Here is a 16,696-nt window from a genome sequence, read left to right as displayed (position 1 = left end):
TGCCTCCTGGTGATCTATTGCCCTGCATAGTTTAGAGCTAACCTTTCTCAAACTCATCTGTCTTCAGGGTTACTAGAAAATTACAGCCAGGTGAGTTAGATAAAGTTTGGACCTAATTCTACAGGACAACAGACCTCCAGGAACAATTGGTGGAGTTGCGTTGACCTGTGGACAAAGTTGTAAATTTGGATATAATTTCACACAGAAAAGGTTAGAACTTTTTCTCCTCTGAAGTCATGTTAACATGCGTATTGTTAAGAGTGATTCCAAGATATCGTTCCTCTGCGTCGTTATTGTTATAGCTGTGCTGTGGCTTCCCTATTCGTATGGAATTATAACAATAAGTAAAAGTACAGTTTTCGTTATTGCTGCGAACCGGACACACTGGAAACCAGAGTTAGAAGACAAGGGACAAGTAAACTAATTTCTACACGTTTCACACATGCTGTAGATAATTTTCCCTGAACCTGGAAAACTTAATTTAGATTTAACTTAAATTGACATTTAGTATGAATGGCTACTCTTGAGTAGCCTATGTAAACCTTTATATACAACATGTTATATATAATGGTGTGAATCATGTTTACTAGTGTTTTAATCTGATGCTCTAAGTTTAATAAATGCCCTGCACCTCTGCTTATGTCAAATGAATGGATCAATGACACAAAATCAACTTAAAACAGTGTGCGTTGAACAGATCAGGTTTATTTCTATTATGCTGAACTGCTTTCAATGACCTCTGACTAACAAAGTATGGGGGAAACAAAATTAATTGAGCAAAAAAAAAAAAAAAGCCATCAAGAACATATACAGTATATTGGCTATGCACAACTCGTCAGTTTTATAACCTTAGTCTTATAACCCAAAACAAAAGAGAGAAAAAAAACCCCAACTAGACCACCATAAACTAATGTTCTGTGTTATCAACTTGACTACTTAGCAAACTCTCTTGGAAAATTAAAAGGAACTAAAGAATGACTACTAAAGGAAGAAGGCTAATATCAAACAAGAAACGTGAGAGTGATTTGGAAAGAGGGAAGGTGTGGAATTCCTGCATTTCATGCAGAAGCCCTGTGACGTCTGTCTGATGGGACAAATACAATATTCAATATCTGTACTTTGAGAAATTAAATAAAGCCAGGGTGTTAACCACGACAAAGCACTTTCAAATCAACACTCAAATGACACAGGAAAATGTCAAAGGTGACTGTCAGCCCTGAAGCTTTCTGAAAGATGTACCAGGCAGGAATAACAATCACTCTTAGACATCAAGGAGCTGTTTTACATGTACAAACATAAAAAACATGAGAAAAGATGCCCCAAAAGACAAGCACATCGATGTAAACGGTTGATTGAAAATCATCAATAGCTGTATTAAACATTGCACCATTCGTGAGGTGCACAATATGTGATGAGCTGGCCAAGCCCCTCCCTCCCCATTCACAGCTTCTTTTATAATATACAAAAACTGAGAGTTTGGGAATTAAAACGCATAGGTAAATTTCTCATACTATGTTCTACATTAAGAAATTGTAATTTATATGCGTTGCAGAAAATTATTAAAGGCCCTGATATCTACATATGCACCAATCAAATATGGCCCTCTTAATTGTCATATTTAATATCTAGCACCGATGAATAGGATTAAAATTATTTCTCTGTAAGGAGAGAGCACTTTGACAAGTAATCTAATGCACTCAGACCACTACATTGATGTGATAAGAGTTATTAATATCAAGCTTTCAAATTAAAGCCAAATTATACACCAAAAAGAATGCTGGTCTTAAACTGCGCAAAAACCATCTGAACAAATAATTAACTGAAAGTCAACCCTTCTATTACAGAAAAGGTACAAGTTGAAAGAAAAGGGCTTTACAGCTGTATGGTTTTCTCTGGAGTGACATGCTATAGTGTTCATTGGCAGTTTACAAAGTTTTGTAGGAACTCTACAAATGCATACATTAGATAAATCTTCTCATAATAAACTGCAACATTAGATATATTTCTGCAATGTTAAAATATCTACGTGACGTTGGCTTGCATAAATGACGTTCATAATTTTGAAAAGGCCATTAGCATTGAAGTCATAACATGATTATCTTATTACTTCCTTCCAGAAGTTTGTTTAATTGTTATTTTTCATAACCCTGAGAGTGAAAACATTGCATTAATCATTTTCAGTTGGACCAGTCTTGCGTTCTGAGATGAAATCATTGTCTAGACAATTAAAAAAGCAAACCTAGCAAATCAAGATTTATATATATATTTTCTGTTTAGCACAAACAATTATAGCAAATTTAAACTCTTGATGAACTGTATTCTCTTAAATGTACTTATGCAATCAATCAAATTAGGATTTAGGTTACATAGATTTTTCAGAAAGGTTTTGTAAAGCTTATCCGCACTGCAATGCTTCCGTCCATCCAACATGCAGTTCTTAGTGTTCCTTTGGTTATTGTATAAAATCTATATGCATTTCATCTTTTACAAAAATAAAAGATTACATAGAAAATGACAGTTAAAAATGATCTGAAATAGCTTCTGCTCAGATTAAAAAAACCATTAATAGCAATTTCTTATTAGTCTGTTAACGATAACGCCCATTCCCCAATCTAAATTAGAATTATAGTTAATATACCCAACTGTTTTTGTTCTATAATAATAACATTTTTAATATAAAATAGGAGTAGTGCTGTTTATGAAAAACTGAACAATGAGAAAATTTTTTTTTTTGTGTGTATGTGTGGACGGTGTAGAATGTGAGAGGGGCCATAACATCTCATTATTGTAGCCATGTTCTTCAAGATCTTTCTTCTGCGCTTAATTGAAATGATTCAGCGTAACCTTGAATTTCTGTTGTCAGTGTGTTGGAATCAAGTTTCAAGAGCATTAAAAATATTGCAGGCACACATGTACACAACATATCCTCCTGCACACACCACACAAAAAGAAATCTTCAGATATTGCATTCTGCAAAAGGGCACCAAGTTTCCAACTTTAACACTATACCATTTAACCTGTTGGCAGGATTAAAAATGCATCAAAATGCCCTTTGGAAAATCACATTTCTTCATACTGTTGTTATCACTAACAAACACTTAAGAGCAGACAGTTAAAACCATCATTCAGTTATCAGCCTCTTCAGCACATCACTTCGTGAGAGCAGAGGTCTTAAAAGCCAAACTAATTGCACATTTGAACACCACAGCATCACCAACCACCTTGAAACTTTGATGCTTCATACCACTGAGAGAGAGGCAAGCACACCTTAACAGTTCAGCCGTGCTCTGTGGTCAGTGAAACCCGTCGCCACTCAACGTTGTTCTCAACTTAACATTCTTGTGGTGCCATGTTGGTTTTCATGCTCAGAGGGGGCTGAGAGCAACAGCAACGTCAAGTCAGCTGTGAAAGCCACTCCATCGATCTCAGCTGCTCTGACTTTCTCCATTGTTGTTCAACAAACAAAGTTCACATCAAGAAAAGCTGCAGAGTTTGATCTTCCTGGCTGAAGGAGTTCCATTATCAGGTTGAAGAAGATCAAGGAGGAGTACCATCTCCATCTTACACTATGCATCATAGGCATGAATGTAATAAACATGATTAGCTGTTTATTAGGTGTGCTACTTTAGTCCAAGATTGGCCAAAAACTGCAACTTTCCACAAAAAAAAAAAAATTGTACATATAAGACAAAAGAAAAGAGAAAATATGTTTCAAGACCACGATCTCTGTGTCCAACAGCACACTCTTCAGTTGACATTGGCACTTGACATGTATGAGGTTTGATTTCGTCGTCTAATTGAGAATTCTGACATAGAGACTTCTTGGCCAAGTGTGTGTTGTCCTTAGCCGAAGCAGGTTTAGGTATTTGAGGTACAATGGCAAATGCAGAGGCAAAAATTTGAGAATATGTTCAGGCAATGTGCCACATCTGTTTTTAAAAGTTGTTTTATGGATGGGGGACAATCCTGTAAATAAATAATGAGAAAAGTGATTAACGCATTAGACACAAAATAAGGAACAGTTTCACATACAGAATAATGTAAAACCATAATTGAAATTAAAAGAATAGTTCTTTAAAGAGAGATAATCATTTACTCATCCTTTTCAAACCTGTATTACTGACTTATGAAGAATGTTTTTTTTTAACCATTTTTTCCCCTTAAAATGAAAGTCAATGGGGTCCAAAACAACACTGGATCCCACTGACGTTCAATGTCAGTGCAGAGCATATTCATAGTCTTCTTTTGTGTTCACATGAAGAAAATAAGATGGGTTTAGAATATTATGAGGGTGGGTAAAACTTTGTTTTTGGGTGAACTGTCTTGTTAAAACAAACCCAAAATTAAAATACCTGTTATCATCTTTAATAATGGAGTTAGCTGGGCACCCAGTTGTGGGAGGTGCTCTGTGTGGTTGCTGGCCCAGTATAGCCTTGTCCACCCTGTATGATGGGGTCGAAGTTGAAGTCAACCATGTCTCCATCCATTAGATCACTGTTGATGATATATTCCACATCACAGTCTAGGTTTTCAGTGAACATGTCAATATCCAAGTCTGTAGGCAGACGGTCCTGGGAGGGCATGAAGCAGGGTGGTGTTGCAAACTGGCCTAGACCTTGCAGGCCTCCGTTCCCACCGGGTGATGGGACAGCTCCGTGCTGCAGAAGCCCAGCGCCTGGCACCTGATGCTGGGTCTTTATAGTTGCGAGCTGAGGCGGTTCCTGGCTCATGGCCGAGTGCATCATTCCAAAGCCCATCTGTGAGTGCTGGAGCTGGGGTTGAGGCTGGAGGCTCATCAGCCCCCCACTGCGCTTGTGTCAATGCCTTTGTTCAGCAACATCTGCCCTGCCTTAGCTCGGCTGCTGGACATAGATCCCCCGAGCCCCATAAGCCCACCACCTCCTTGGCTCGGCATGAGAGGATCCATCTGGGTCATCATAACATAGCTGGGTGGTGGCGAATCGGGAGATCAGGAGCGCTTCGAGGCTGGAGGGCACGTGAGTGCTGAAACCACTGTGACCCGGACCGGGCAGAGGACTGAAGAGCGAGAGTTTCCGAAGCTTGACTGGCTTGTGCTGGATGCGGCACTGGGGTGAACAGAGCTCTGCGACCCCTGGCGGAGTGGATTCCTGTGTAGCCTTCGATTGCTGCAGCTGCCGAAATGAAGGAAAGCTGTGCCCTCGAGGCAGCAGGGTGGATGCCGAGGGCAAAGGCTGAGGTGGGGCAGGAGGAGCTGTGCTTGGGCTCGCACCACCTTGCGGACCTGTCATTAAAGTTAGCCCGTCAATCAAATCCATTTCTTCCATTAGCGTCTCAGTTAATGTTGGGGGAAGATTCCCTGCAGAATCGCCACCAAGAAGGCCCATCCTCGGTAGGTCATCCTCGTCCTCCTGCCCTGTGGCGATGGGAGAAAGCCTCCCGCTCAGCGTGCTGGCATTGGAGCTTGTACGTGGCCTGAAACTCGTCCACATGTCCGGGTCGTCCAAGCTGCCACGAGAGGAAGGGCTGCTGCTGTTCACTCCCCACTTTCCGAACTGACCTGGAGGCCCGGGACTGTCTGCACTGCCAGCTCCGGAGGCACCCTCACCCTGCAGAGCACCTCCAGAGCCTCCGATCCCAGCCGCTCCGGCTTGCGGGATTGTTTTTAGTCTGCTTTTTGCTCGCATACGGCTTTTAAGCAATTTGCTGCTGTTGTCCATCGAGGCAGCGGCGCGGCGGCGAGGGGCTTTGGCCGGTTTTGCCCCCCTCGGGGTTGAGCATCCACCAAGAGCTCTTTCCAGTCGACTCATTGTGCACTCGCAGGAACTTGTTGTGGAGCGATAAATTGTGGCGAATGGAGTTCTAAATGGGATGACAAAAAATAAATCAAGTCTAAAAGTGATAAACAATGTCACTAACCTAACAGCACAAAGATTGAAAATATTACTATTAGGGTTTGAAATTAACACCAGAAAATTAACTTAATGCTGTGAACTCACAAGCCAGTTTGCTGTTTTTAAAAAAAAAAAAAAATTAAATATATTATCATTTGATAAATGCTGCATATCCAAGACCTTCATGTGTCGCTATTCATGGTGTCTTGAAATTATATTTTGGGGCATGAATTATCATTACTTGGTTTGTTTTTTACATTGATGTCAATGGAGGAGAGGCTTTCACAGTGTTAAAAATTATTTCAATCTGAAAAAACTATTATTATTAAGCCTTTATTTACCAGGAGAAAGCATCACTGGAGATAAAACCTATTTTAAAAGAGTGTCCTGGCCACTATAGGCAGCCCAGTCTATTATAAGCCCAGTTATACTAGTAGTCAACGTTTGGATCAAAACCTTTCATCAAACTTGTCGTAGAACCAAAACAATTCCCGTTCTTGTCTTAGGACAACTTTGATAAACTGTTGTGATCCACTTCAAATGTTGACTACTGAATAAAAAGAGTTTGATAATTTGTTTTATTTCTGATCATTTTGTTTTGGCTAGTATTAGTTCTGAATGGTCAGTAACTTGATTTTAGTAGGCAAATTTGCAGGTGAGTGGAGAAGTTCATTTCAAACCCTGATTATTAATTCTTAATCTTTACTTTTTTTAGACATACCTTCCACCCAGCAGAACTATTACTGTCTCCTTTGTCCTTAAAATAGGGCACCGTTTTTACCATCCAATCGTAGATCTGCGCCAGAGTAAGTCGTTTTTCTGGCGAGTTTTCAATCGCCTGGCTGATCACCTATCTGCGTATGGACTGATTAGCGTGGATCGGAGGACTGATTACCCCAAGCATTACGCCTGGAAGAGCCTTTTCGAGGCGTGGCTCCGCCCACTCCAACGATAACCCCGCCCTCCGAGACCGCGACTTTCTCTCGGATATGATTGGCTGAGGCTCGTGTTTATCTTCCTCGGTGGGCGGAGTTCCAGCAGCAGACTCTGAGCCGTCGGCCCCCCCGGCTTTGACAGCAGAGATGTCGGGTCTAGGCAGCGGCCATGTGCAAGACCTGGGTCTGCTCTGCGGCTCAAAATCTGGGTCAATCGGGGGTACGTTCTCCTCCTCCATTGTGCGATGCAATCCAGATAATTTCAGAGGAAGGCTGGATTTCAATGAACTAGTTTTGATGCGAAGGTTTTTTTTTTTTTATTTATTAATTTTTTTAAACACGATTCAATAGACTGGGCGAGGAAAAGGAAAGAGTACGACTATTTTATACCAAAAGTAAATAATCACACTACAGTATAAATGTATCCGGACTAAATTGAACCGCGACTGTCTTGGAGCGTAAACGGAGCACATTCGCAATAAATCTGAACAACACCAATATAGCGTCAGTTAATCCTCAGATTGGAGATTAAAGGGGCCAAATAATCTCCTTAATAGTAACTAACATTTACATAGAGCAAACGAGGACAGAAGGGGGTCTCTTTGTTTTAATGGAGAAAGAACAAAGGAACTCACTACACATCAAAACCGCTGGATTGTCAAGAGCGACTACTGAGTATAAACCACAGGGAAAAAAGAGGAGTGACGGGATGCTGTTTGTTTTATGAACTTTCGTATACTAATTTAAACACTCTTTTTACAGGACAGAAAAAAATCTAATTGAGGCAGTTTAGTAGGTGAAATCGCAAAACCAATCATAACATGCGCTGTAATTGCTAAAATAACCACCTCCCACTGGCTCCTATTATAGCAGCGAATGGTTGATTGGCTTTCGCAATTAGACTTTAAAAAAAAAAACCGAGTAGACCAGCTTAGGTCTCTACAACAAGAGCAATAAACCACCTTAATATGATCGCATAAAGTCGTACACTAATCTTTCTTGTAAACTGAGTGTATTTCTATACTATGGAAGAATACTGTGCTTGTAAACGAATTCAAGTGAATGGGAACTACTTGTTACAGCTGCCTGTCAAAGTCAACAAAGCCACGTTATTTAATTAATCGGGATCCATTCCGAAGTTAAAAACATAGGTTAAAAACGAATTAAGTGCATCCCAACTCAAATGCGTTAGGCAAGATTGTTAAATCGCCAAAAGAGGCCGTACGTAAAACTTATTTCATAACGATCAAAATTTTACATTAAAAAAAAAAAGAGCAAGACAATATCTTACAGGAGTGCTCGATCATAACGGGTAGTTTTACGGGGTTACCATACAATAAAAATCTGTGTTATTGTCGTTTTAGAGTTTGCACGGTCCTCCACGCTGTGTGCTGGGCGCGTGCCACCATCTGCCATGTTCCTCGAGACGCAGCTACACACGATGCTCGCGCCGAACGAATCCGTTCCGTAGAAAGCTCCCCGTGTTCCACTACGGTCGATGTGTTCTCCGAAAAGACAAAAAGTCGCCGCCTGTCCGCTTCTTGAACTCGATCGCCGGCCACTCGGCCTCTGGGACAAAACTCGAAAGCGTAGTTTTACTACTGAGAGAGCCACCTAGTTAGCCAACTCGGTTTTTATGAGTTAATATCCCTCCGGTAAAAGTCGAAGAAACCCGCTCCTCTTGAATAACTTGGTGGTCTGTTGAAATTACCGCGAGAATCGATCGCTTCTCTTCTGCTGTTAATGGAGATAGACAAACAGCTTTTTCTTGTATATTTTTTGTTTTTTTTTTTTTTTTTGTCTAGGGGAGGAGTCTCTTTTGACTTATGTTTGTTTAACTGTGAGAGAAATCGGTTCGCGCATGGCCGGGCGCCAAGAGGAGTGATGTGGAAATGTGCAGTCAGTCCATGTGATAGGTCGTGCACCGAGGGAACCAGTCGGGATCACCGAAAAAAAAGAGCGAGCACGCAATATGTTATGTAATAGTTTTCTAAAGTGTGTGTGTGTGTGAGTCCTGGCTGGTGGCCCAAAATGGTTTTGTCATTCTCTAGATTTTTAAGAAGCGGGAGAAGATCCCTAATCCCTGAAGGATCTCCAATGAAGGAATGCTGTGCGCGAGATCCCCTACCTCATGGCTGCCTACATGCATTCGCCCGATAGAAATTCCACGTCGCAATCTCGTTTTTTAATTAATTAAGATCAAGTGGATGAAAGCTATTGCTTGTTTTGTGGATGAAAGCTGTGGATGAAAGCAGTGTCACTGTCGTCATTATCAGCCTTTGTTGTCTGAAATTCGATATCATTTAAATTGATCATGTTTGTCGCGTGGTAGTTTTTAAATTAAAGTTTATACATTAAATGTGCATGCCACATTAGTGGTGATGTTTCCTCATTTGAATTTAGTCATTTTAAAAATGAATTTTACTCGTAAATGCATTGTTTTTTTCTAGGTCAGCTCTTGCTTATATGCAAGTTTTTTAATTTAATGACCTAATGTGTGTCTCGAGATAGTCTAAAGCATCCCCGAGAACTACAATACCCACAGGTCCTCCCAATTTTGTTTTTTTTTTGTTTTTTTTTGGCTTACCCCAAATATAATTTTCCAGAATTGCGGTGGGCGGTCGAGGACGCAGAGATATGATGCAATGCTTTCAGACCTTTAGGCCACCCTGTTGTCTGATTAAGTAGTTGTATGTATTGATTTAGATATACGAAACATGTTTAATTGATCATGATTTTTAGTTGTTTTATTTAGATATCATTTTAATTGATCATGTTTGTTTCCTTTGATTAAATACACATTCTATATTAATAATAAAAGTTATTTTGTATTTATTTTATAATAATAAAAAAAGTCCTGTTAACCCTGTTAAATTCATTCGACATAAAAATCAGTAGGCCAGAGTCCTACTAAAAAGCCATTACTGCTGAATGACTAACGTGAAATTCAGAATGTTATCAATAGCCTTAACAATCATCAATTTGGGAAAGTGTGTTCACCACTTCTAAGAGATCTGCTTCTAAACAATATAGTCGCATTTGACAGGTTCTACTATCAATTTGCTTCCAAAATAGGACATAGTAACATTTCTTCCCCTGAAGGACTTGCCTTCCTATGATACGATGTCACATAAACATTAATAGTCAATTAGTGAGTAGAAGAAACTGAATCAGTCAAGTAGAGTAAATTACTTCACAATATCAGTCAAGTAGAGTAAATATAAATGTTTCCAAAATAAATCAAATAAGATTCAGATCGGCCAGTTGTGATGTCCAGTGTTTGTTTTTATTTTATTGTATTTAATTATGTTTATTACATTTTTTTTTTTGTAGCGAAATGTTTATTTGGAAGAGATACAGTCAGTGATGCTGAGCAATGGGTTAAAAAAGACTACATTGATTAAACTACATAATATTGATATTTCATATCCTTTGTTTTTTATGGTGGTATACAACAATCAAAGAGAATTTCATAATTTAACTGACTAATTATTGGCAACGTTATAGTTATATAGAAATAATGATTAAAGAAATGAATAATACTGGTTGTTGTGTGTGACTGCCAGCACTGGGGGGCGCTGTGATATTTCTGACGCCATACAGATCGTCGCTCTGATTGGTCGAGGACGGAGCGCCTCGTTGAATGGATTGTATGTGTTTTTTTTTAGATTCAGAAAACACTTGGCCTGATTATTAGAACTCTGGTAAGATGACGATAATGCTTCCTAAAGAATACGATCTGTTTATTTTTGTTTAGAATTGGTATCAGCTTTGTTTGTTCCTTTTCGAATGTTGCTTATTACTCATAATCCGTGTCAACAGTTATATTTGTCACCGTAGCAAAGCATTCGTTGCAGTTGTTAGCTATAAAGCTATAAAGTGTGTTTCTTTTAGTGTTTTAATTTTAGTTATGTAATATAACTCATCCAGAACTATTATCAGGCATGTTCATATAACTTATCTGTGTTGTTCTATGCTAAATGTGGTAGTTTAGTGTTTTAATTTAGACCAGTATTTAAGGAAATCATTCTGATGCTTCCTTTTATAACAAATGTGTCATCCATTGTGAAATGTGTGATTGTCAGTAAGTAGGTTTTTTAGGAAGCTACATAATAAATCACACTTTTTATTCCTTTCAGAGACCCGCCTGCTATTGAAATGGAGAGCTTTCTGAGGCGGAAGCTTGCCCTGGCCGGTAGCAACATATTGAGTGGATCATCTCTTCAAAAATCTGTTTCCTCTTACCAGCCTATCAAATTGCCAGATCTGTGTTCTAGTTTCTATTCAATTGCAGATGAACCTTTTCCTCAAGTGTCTGGATTTCTTGATGACACCGTCGGCCCGTCCTTTCTTTTAAATGAAACAGGAACCGTGTTGAATTCCCCTGCTTGCACGCCATCAGAAAATCAAGCAAGAAATAAGGATGAAGGAGTTTTAGCACCAAGAAAAGAGGCTACCAGTGACTCTGGCCTTAATTGCTCTCTTGGAGCGCACTGTCAGTCGGCAAATGGAAGCACGTCTACTAGATCACCACAGAATGAGAAAGACATTACCAGTGCAACACTGCACAAAGCAGACGGCGACTGCAACGATGCCACAGTATCCACTACATCTTTAGAGAAATCAGATTTAATAAGTGCAGAGTTGAAGAACAGCACTTTTGATGTGTCCCAAGACTCGAAAGAACGTTCTGACGCTGGTATTAATGCAACTGTTGATCTACACAACATCAGAGAGAAGAACAGCACTTCTGAGGCTCAAGAGCCAAAGGAGGGGTCTGACTCTAGACTTAATTCAACAGTGGATATTGACGTACCCAATACAAAGACTGAGTCGGGAAACACCACTGTGGAACTGGTCCAGTCACATGACCCTAAAGAGGGATCTGACACTGGGGTTAATGCAACTGTGGATATTTCTAATCTAGACAGTGCACAATCTAAAACTAAAGCATGTGTTGATAACACTGTACCATTAAACACTACTACAGAACAGCCAAATGAAAACTTTGAAGGAACTATAGACATACAGCCACAAGAAAAACCGGATGCTAGTTTTAACTCTACTGAGGTTAATATAATAAATAACACAGAGGAAGCTCATTTAAATGTCAATGTAACTGTTGATATTGTGGAGCAAACAGCCAGTGCTCCTCTTCAACACTCTGGTGAGGTTGAACAGTCGAACTCAGTTCCTATAAAACCAGCTGTGACGATTCAGCATAATACAACCACTGATCTTACCTCCCCAGAAAATCTAGTTTTGAAGGACACCACTGTTGAAATGAAGCCCTCAAGTATAGAATTAGCTGACCAGGTGAATGATGCTTCTAACTCTGTAGGTGTCACTAAACCAACCTCTAACAGCAGAGAAACAGAAGTTGAGATAAGCACCACAGCTTTTGTTTGCTCTGTCGACGCTCCCAATGATGCTCCTGAGCTTAATGCAGAGGAGCATCACAAAAAAACATCAAGTCCTGGATTAGTGGACGCTGAGTCTATTCCCTCTTCTGATATAGGAAATATCAGCAGAAACAGTATTTTTTGTTTAGATGACACATTGGACCTGAAGACAAGCTTCCTGGTTACATCCACACCTATCGTTTTTGGCAAAGAATCCAGATTTGAGATCATGAGAGACGTGAAGCCCAGAAAGAGGCTGTCTGTGATCAACAGCATCGAGGCCCAGTCGAATGATGAGCTTGTTTGTGCAAGTAATCATGATGGAACTGATGCTGTGCAGGCGACTGAGAGCTCGAGTCAGAAAGTCTCAGCAACATGCACTTTAAGTCACAGTACATCAGAACCAGCAAATGAGAACAAGCCTCCCACTAAACTTCCAATCAAAAGACAGCTCCCTCAGCTTTCCTCTAAGCTGAGTTATCCCAAATCAAGTCTTCCTCCAAGGCCTCAGTTGTCAGTGAACTCCACGGTAGCGGTCAAACCAAAGACTCTCCAAGGGCCGCCGGCCCCGCATCAGCCTGACGCATCGTCCACCACCCTGCTTGGCAACAGGAAGACGGTACAGATGAACAAGGGCAAGAACATAGCATCAGCTAGCACTGTTAAGGTACGAAACTCAATGCTTTATGTTGCTATGAATCAGTCAGCTGGTTACAAACATTGTGTGTGTTTTTTGTGTTTTTTTTTTTTTTTTTTTTTTTTTTTTTTTTTTACAGACCTCTATGGTTTCTGCTGTCACTGGATATAACTTCACTGCTGGTGAGTGGCATATACACATTTGTACACATTTCATACATTTACGTAATTACGTTATTGTTAAAGAGTTTGAGGTCAGTTTTATTCACTGATTCATAAAGGATGCATTATTTGGTCAAAAGTGACAGTAAAGACATTTGTAATGTTACAAAATAATTTAATTTCAAATAAATGCTGTTCTTTTGAGCTTTCAAGAATCGGCTAAAAACACATCTCTTCTAGCTTTATTTGACCCTCTAACTCTAGCACTCTCTATTCTAATTCCATTCTTAAAAAAAAAACAACATTTAGACTTGCACAAACTGTTCTTTAAAAAAACAACTTATTTTGTATTCTGTTTGTTTTCTTTTTATTTAGTATGCAATTAACAAAAAGCAAAAAAAAAGACCTCTTACACTTAGCTTGCTGTGTTAGGCTAACTGAGACTTGTTATAGCACTTGTATATCATTGCTCTTTTGCTGATTTTGATTGCTTCCATTGTCCTCATTTTGTAAGTCACTTTGGATAAGTGTCTGCTAAATGACTAAATGTAATGTGAATATTAAGCAGCTCAAATGTTTTTAAACATTAATAATAAGAAGAAATGTTTCTTGAGCAACAAATCAGCACATCAGAATGATTTTTGGATTTCTTTGTGACACTTGTGTAATGACTGCTGAAAATTCAGTGTTGCAATGGAATGAGTAGGTTTAGATTTTATGTTATATTGTATATTAATGTTTATTGAGCTTATACTTGATAATTATATTTATATTTTATTATTTTTTTTTTTTTTTTTTTGTTTTTGGATAATGACAATAACAAACTTTGATTTGTAATGTACATAACTTTTTTTTTTTTTAATTTAATATATGTTACTAATGTTGTATTATAAATATCAGTTATGTATTCTGTAAGCTGTAATGTGATTTCAGTTGCAAAACCTTCAAGCTCTGGAATACAGCAAATGAAACCATCAGGACTACAGCCGCCAACCCGTAAAAGACAGGCTCTCAAGACACTTCAGGCTACACGATCCTCTGTAGAAACCGTTCAGACTCAGCCTAGTAATAAATCGACAGGATTACCAGGTACTTTTCACTGATAGTTTTTCCTTGATGTGATCTTCAAATGTAGTTAATATCAGTTTTGCTGATTACATATTTAATGCAACATTTATACCTAGGAAATACTTAGACAAAATTATTATGTAAATGAAGGGCTTTGATTTTATGTAATGCTTTGTTATTATTTCCTTTAATTTTATCTATGAAAGGTATGAGGACGAGGAATTCACTGCTTCCCAGTGTGGGCCAAAAGCACTTGAACAATGATGGTTTGCCTTCGGCAAAGAGAAAAAGAATTGGTGCGATCATTTGTCCTTTTTTATTTGCCTTTATCAATTACAGCTATGCTAATTGTACTAGTGAGACTTGATAAATAATTTAATTATATCTAAACTCAAAGTCTTTAATGAGACTAATGTTATAAGTCATATATGGTGTATTTCCTCTTGTGGTGTAGGGTTACAAAATTATGCAGCATTAACTATTAACAGCAGTTGATGTATTTTGATGCAGACTAATGGTTACTTTTTTTGATGTTGCTTTGTATAATACCACTTAAAGGTTTTCATTATACCATTTTAAAACTATGATTATTGTAAATGGGCCTGTTTTATTTTATTTAAAAAATGAAATGGAGACATGGTTGTACAAAAAGCTTTGGGTGTATCAAAGCAACATTCAAAAACATTCTAGTCTAAAAGTGGTGGAAAATACCCACCCTTTCCCTTAAGCCACATAGACAGATCTCAACAGGATTTCTCCCAATACATAATTATTTCAAAAAATAAAAAAAATTCCATATTTTTGTTTTATGGTGTTATGTGAATTTTGGGAGGAGGATGATGGTTATCAAACATTTCTTATTTGCACAATAGCTGCCTGACTACAGTAGCTGTAATCCAGACTGATTGATATATTGTGAAGTGCGCTGTAATAGCCTTGCTGAAAGGACTGGTGCATTTGGGAGCTGGGGTGTCAAAGCCTTTTTAATTCAGCTTATGAAGGAGTTCGGTCAAGGGGATGAAGGAGTTGTGTGTGCATGTCTCCCCATCAAGTCTTTTCATTCGTTTTGAAATGAGGATCACTCATTTATAGGATGGTACACTTGCCATCCATGACACCATAAGAATGTCCTGTATTAATTATAATGCAAAAAAATGCAATTAAACTGATCATTAAACTATCCTATTATAAAGTGTTCTAATATTTCTATTTTAATTTTGGTTTGTTTTTTTTTTTTTTGTTAGTGTAAGGATCGAACTTTTTTTTTTTTATTTTAGGAACAAACCTGTTTTGATCTCAAATGTGGATTTATTAGTCATTTAATGAAGCTGCCAAATGCGGGACCTCACATTTCACTAAGAGCCCAAGATAAAAAGTATTTCTTGTCCTACTAGGTGCTACATAAGATGAAAAGTATTCTCTTGTACCACACGATAGGTGACACGATGTTGACAATGGTCTTCACTAGTAAGAGAGAGAGCCATCTGTTTTTATGGTAAACAAAATTTGCAGCATTTGTAATGTTTAGATGGTTTTCCAACAACACAAATCTGACTAGACCTTTGTAGCAATGTGTCTAAGTACTTTGAAATATTATGGCTTTTATTTTCGAATATCTCCGATCTGATGCATTTCTTGTGTTTGTATCTATAGCCCCGGCTCTGTCTACAGTCGAGAGTGATGCTGTGCATGCAGCTGAAGGAGGTGCATGGACCAGCTGTTGAATGGACAGAGTGTTTTGATGGTTGTTATCATACATTTTCAAATACGGTGTATTATATTTTTAAATCCTTTAACCCCCCAACCAGGTTTGTGTAATTGCTCGACCGACACACAAGAAAAACTTGAGAAGATCATTCAAGAAACTAATGGGGTTTGCCGTTCAGGTATCAAAGTTTCTAGTTTTGTAGATTTCATTATGAAATAAATGTTTTTGTTTTTGTTATAATTTGCATACACCCTTATCTTTTATAGAGTGTAAAAACTGGGGACCATTGCACGAAAACCTTGAGATGTGCGTCGAGGAGCTGAAGGAATTTTAAGTTTTGGTATTCATTGTAGGATTTATTTTTTTATTTTTGCAATTTATTTAAGTTTGAGTGGTTTTTGTTTAGGGCATATGTTATATTAAATCTTAATATGTCTGAGTTAATTGTACAGATGGCATATCAATGTGCTGACGAGTAATATTAAAAGTAGAATTGTATACCTCTGCTCTGTCTGATTCTCTCATCTCTCTCTCTCTCTCTCTCTCTCTCTCCCTCCCTCATTTAGAGGAGAAAAGAAGAGAAGTGACACGGAAAGTTATAATTCTGAAATGTCTATGCATTTTTATATGCTTTTAAAAAATGTGAGTTTAATAAAATGTAACTCCATCAAATACATTGTCTGCCTTAAGTGTCTCGCTTTTACTTAATAAATTAATAAATTACAATATAATTTACAATATGCTTTATGGTTTGTTTTGAGAGCGTAGGAGAAGATCAGATTTTTACATTTTCGAAAAGAAACTCGCTAAAGACACGGTTATTGTGTCATGAAAATGCAGCCAGAGCAAAGAATTTCAGAAATGCAGGGGGGGAGAAAAAAAAAACAATACCTGTCGTCAGTGGCTATGTAA

General features: G+C 38.3%; 1 protein-coding gene and 1 pseudogene across 1 annotated transcript; one reads left to right on the top strand and one right to left on the bottom strand.

Annotated features, from left to right (window-relative positions):
• Window positions 1-82: 82 nt before the first annotated feature.
• LOC109102130 lies at window positions 83-15,800 on the top strand. The gene is made up of 6 exons (XM_042738830.1): window positions 83-210; window positions 10,948-12,877; window positions 12,987-13,029; window positions 13,942-14,097; window positions 14,283-14,372; window positions 15,730-15,800. The coding sequence occupies exons 2-6, from the start codon at window positions 10,967-10,969 to the stop codon at window positions 15,798-15,800; spliced, it is 2,271 nt and encodes a 756-aa protein (XP_042594764.1). The 5' UTR covers window positions 83-210; window positions 10,948-10,966.
• LOC109102133 lies at window positions 3,807-7,211 on the bottom strand (annotated as a pseudogene).
• Window positions 15,801-16,696: the final 896 nt, after the last annotated feature.

This window comes from Cyprinus carpio, chromosome B14 (assembly GCF_018340385.1).
Source record: "Cyprinus carpio isolate SPL01 chromosome B14, ASM1834038v1, whole genome shotgun sequence".
NCBI classification, from domain to species: Eukaryota; Metazoa; Chordata; class Actinopteri; order Cypriniformes; family Cyprinidae; genus Cyprinus; species Cyprinus carpio.
Note: the sequence above shows the minus strand (reverse complement) of the source record. Positions and strands in the feature narration are given on the sequence as shown.